The sequence below is a fragment of the Neltuma alba genome, unplaced genomic scaffold (assembly GCF_004799145.2).
Source record: "Neltuma alba isolate B1F8T4 unplaced genomic scaffold, ASM479914v2 tig00011461_pilon, whole genome shotgun sequence".
Classification (NCBI taxonomy): Eukaryota; Viridiplantae; Streptophyta; class Magnoliopsida; order Fabales; family Fabaceae; genus Neltuma; species Neltuma alba.
Window position 1 is genome coordinate 12,690 of NW_021636135.1, and position 4,058 is coordinate 16,747.

The window sequence follows — 4,058 nt, forward strand, 5'->3', positions numbered from 1 at the left end:
ATATACAATGTAGAACATAGAACTAACCTTGTATTCAAGCTTTTTACCATAGTAATTGGTTTTTCCTTGATTGATCTTCAAGAAACCAATTTGCAAGAATTTTTGATAGCGTGCAGTGTGTGTACTTTGAAAGGGAATCATATTAAAATTCTTGAACCGGGATGTTGTGGCTGACGACAACGTTAGGGAGTCTAGAGAAGTTAGCGGGGGCCTGAGGAAGAGTTCTCTTTTTTGTTTAACAGCCTATCCACCTAGAAATGGCTCAGTCGGAGGTAGGATTTGGTGGCTGGAAAAGCGCCGCATGTTGCGTGGTGTCCAGTGCACCCCCGACGGCCTTGCCCAAATCTTATCTAAACTTGTCAAACTACACAAGCACCTTGCCCACACATGTTAACACTTGTCTGGACCTCGTCCAAGCTTGCCAAACCATACAAACATCTTGTCTGGACCTTGTCCAAGCTTGTCAAACTATACAAGCACTATATGAATTCCAAGAGACTTCACGTTCCAGACTAAAACATACAGGATACCAGGCATTAGCGTTGCATCGGCGGTGTTCAAACTGGGGATTATGCTGCCGCTGGTCATTCTCTTCCTCTTCTTTTTAATCGTCTTGTCTTTGTTTAGAAACTTCTGCGTTCTGCTATCAAATTAAGCTGGGGATTGCTAATAACATGAAACCAAGCATTCACGGAAAAAAACAAATTGAAGGAGGCAATAATGTTTATGTGTTAGTCTGGTTTTGTGACTATAATTTATATAGGAAACAATGTTAGGGCAACAAACATAGTTGAACAATACAATTTTGCGAGTCCTGATTTACCCTATGCATAATGTGTTCATATTAACTTCCTGTTGCGTCGTCTGGAATGAACTTCTTGTTGGCTTGTCTGGAATTTTCTCTCAAGGGTCATGTATTAGCTAAATAACCACTTTGCATGTAACTTGTGCTTTCCAGCGTAAGATAATTTACAATAGGGTTGTCATTGGCTATGTAGTGATATTTATTACATATCAATATTTGTGAGAACTCCACCAAGAATTCGTCTCCTTTTTTTGGGGGGGGGAGGGGGTAAAATTGGTGAGTATAACTACCATTAGATTTGTTCAATTCAGAGCTTCTATGTGCGTAATATGAAGAATGAGAATGGTCATATGTCTTGTCTTTGTGTGTTCGGACTCGTGGCTTGTGAGAGAGAAGGGGTAGAAGATGAGATGACAGGCCTGTTCATGAAAGGCTAAACTACAGTGACGGTCTGAATAAACATTCTGCCTTGGAGACATTAGTCTTGCCTACATGGCACCATGTTTTAGGTGTACTTGATTTTAGGTAACTAATACTCCCTATCTCAGTCTGATGGAGAAAGCTTCTTTTTCCAGAGAAAAGGGAAAATTCCATCAAAAAATGAAATTACAAAGGGCATGCAAACCAAAAAACCTGGGCATCATCAGCTAATTACAACAAAAGAAAATACGAGTAAGTTAGAGACATCAAAAGATATTCAATATGTTAACAGCCCGTCTAGTGGGATCGGATGGTTCTCTAACAAAGCATATGATCTCAAATAATGAAGATGTGATGCTTCTAAAACTACGTTGGTTTCATGACCCCCACGTTGCTAACTCGACAGATTTAAGTATTCTGGTAGAGGAGCACGTGTGTGTGTGTGTGTGTGGTTTTTAATAATTTGCTTTGGTTGCTGCATGAAAATTCATTGTCTCTGCAACTTTCAATATTGTCACGCCTAGTTCACATCTGCTGCTACTTGTGTCTAAAGTGACAAAGATTGGCTGATCAATGTTAGTGTGTGCTAATTCTTGTTACTGGCATCATCCTGAATACTGATTACATCCTTGTTCATTAGAGTAAAAGTATTTTTGACATGGGCGTAAAATTAAAACATAATGAACGACGGGTTACTCAAGAAGTTTAACGTCAAGTGGACAAAGAACTTTATATTATTAATGGGTATGGTCTTGTTTTAATAACAAGTGAGTAGCGTAGACGTGTTGCTACACCAAATCTTGTCATTACATGCTACTTATTTGTTGCAGGACTTTTTGTTAATTGCGTTCCTTTCTTACAGCTCCATATTAAGTTTCCCTACTATTAATGGGCATGAACCAAGAAGGAACCACCGTCTTTATATCCAGAGAAATTTTTGTGTGACACTACATGTTAATTTGTTCTGTGTTCTTTCACCTCTTATTTCTTTTCAACTTCATTTATTTAACCAAGCCTGGATGAATGGCTATTGGACAATTATATTAGGTTCCATGTTGTCTTCTCATATGCTTTTAAACTTGCAGAATATTAAACATTTACATCACTGATCAGTGAATCCAAAGAGCTGGAACTGTTAGCTCTGAGTCGAAGACCACATTAAAGGCTCACCTTATTTACCGGCGTAAGAAATGCCGAAGAATTGTAGCTTCAGATGATAACATTGTTTCCCATAAGCATGGAAAAGGAGAAGCGAGTTTTAAATGGAAGAAGAGAAATGAGAACACAGAAAAGCAACCAGTGGACTGTACCTCGGTATTTGTCGAGCCCATGAAGTGGATGCAAACAGGTTTTTGTAAATTTCAATCAATATATTATCCAGTTGCCATAAGATTTTCCTCTTCATTCTTCACACTAACTCTGTATGAGTATTGCTTCACTTGGCAGTTAATGAGGGCCATGTAGAGGAAAAACTTTTCTGTTTGGGATGCAATGCTCGTTTGGGTTACTTCAAATGGGCAGGTATGCAGTGCAGCTGTGGAGCATGGGTGAATCCTGCATTTCAGCTGCATAAATGCCGTTTAGATGAGTGCTATGTGCGACTCAATCACTTCTCTGCTTCCCCATAATCCACACCTGAGGCTTGGAAAAACTTGATAGTGGTAATACCTAAACATCAGTAAGGAGCTTTTCCTTATAGATTATGGGAGTTTTAGAATATGGAGTTTTGTACAGACTTGGTCTCCTGCACCACCATAATAGAAAGAAGTTAGTGCACATTTTTTTGAACAGTTGAAATATAAATTGAACATTCAATAGTTATTATTACTATTTTATTTTAAAATATAGCATAAGTTTCCCGGCATGCCTTCTTTTTTTTTTTTGGATGAATCGGCATGCTTATTATTCATGAATTCTATGTCTTTTGTTGTATTTATCAACCTTGAGAAAACCTTTTTGCAGATGCCTCTGTTTTCCTTCAATATTCCATTTGATACCTATGTTTTTTTTCGTTCTTTTATTAAATCATTCAATCTTGCTTTGTTGGCATTGTCAGTACATAACAAAGTTATAAAACTTAACGGTTTCAACAGAGCAAAATTAAATAATTTAATAAAAAAGAGAAAGAAAGCATATGCATTAAATTAAAAAAAAAAGTATAAATACTTGCAGAAATATTTTCTTCTATCAACCACTCCAAATGCTTCAAGAGTCCGTCCAAATCACATTTACACCCTTGAATTTTATTAAAATCATTCATTTTCTTCTAGAATATGAACTGTGGTTTAATCTTAAGTTTTTACTACAGGTCTGCAGCATATTATTCAAAAGTAAGAAAATAATGAAACATACATGTATATGTCTACTGACTAAAAATTTGAAATCAAACTAATTTGAAATGTAACTTTTAATTTCATGATTTTAAAATTAAATTTGTAACTATAATAAGGAATTGCATAAAAAAAAAAGGACCAAAATCTAAAAAATTGTCTTTTTTAAGTATGCCCCTAACTAAATAGGGATATTTTTGAAAAGATAATGTGTTTTGTTTTGAAAGATTTTGAAAAATATCATGAAATTCTTAACAAATTTTCCATCTCACACACATATCATATTCCGTTACAAGTAATGTTTTAAAAGCCGAACTGAACATCAAATCGAAAAGATTAGCTGGTTATGGTTCAGATGATTAGATAGGTTAGACTGTTTAGTCATACTACTAATATAATAATTAGAAAAAAATAATCTTACATAAATATGTAATAATGTACTTTTTCAGTTTTAAATATAAAACCTTTTTTGTACTACAAAAAAGATCTTATATTTAGGACCG

The 4,058-nt window shown here is 35.5% G+C and overlaps 1 protein-coding gene across 1 annotated transcript; it reads left to right on the forward strand.

The window, feature by feature from the left end:
* The first annotated feature begins 257 nt into the window (after nt 1-257).
* On the forward strand, nt 258-2,987 carry LOC114713768 (probable inactive dual specificity protein phosphatase-like At4g18593). Its single transcript, XM_028898444.1, has 3 exons — nt 258-358; nt 2,350-2,573; nt 2,672-2,987. The coding sequence occupies exons 1-3, from the start codon at nt 258-260 to the stop codon at nt 2,851-2,853; spliced, it is 507 nt and encodes a 168-aa protein (XP_028754277.1). The 3' UTR covers nt 2,854-2,987.
* Nucleotides 2,988-4,058: the final 1,071 nt, after the last annotated feature.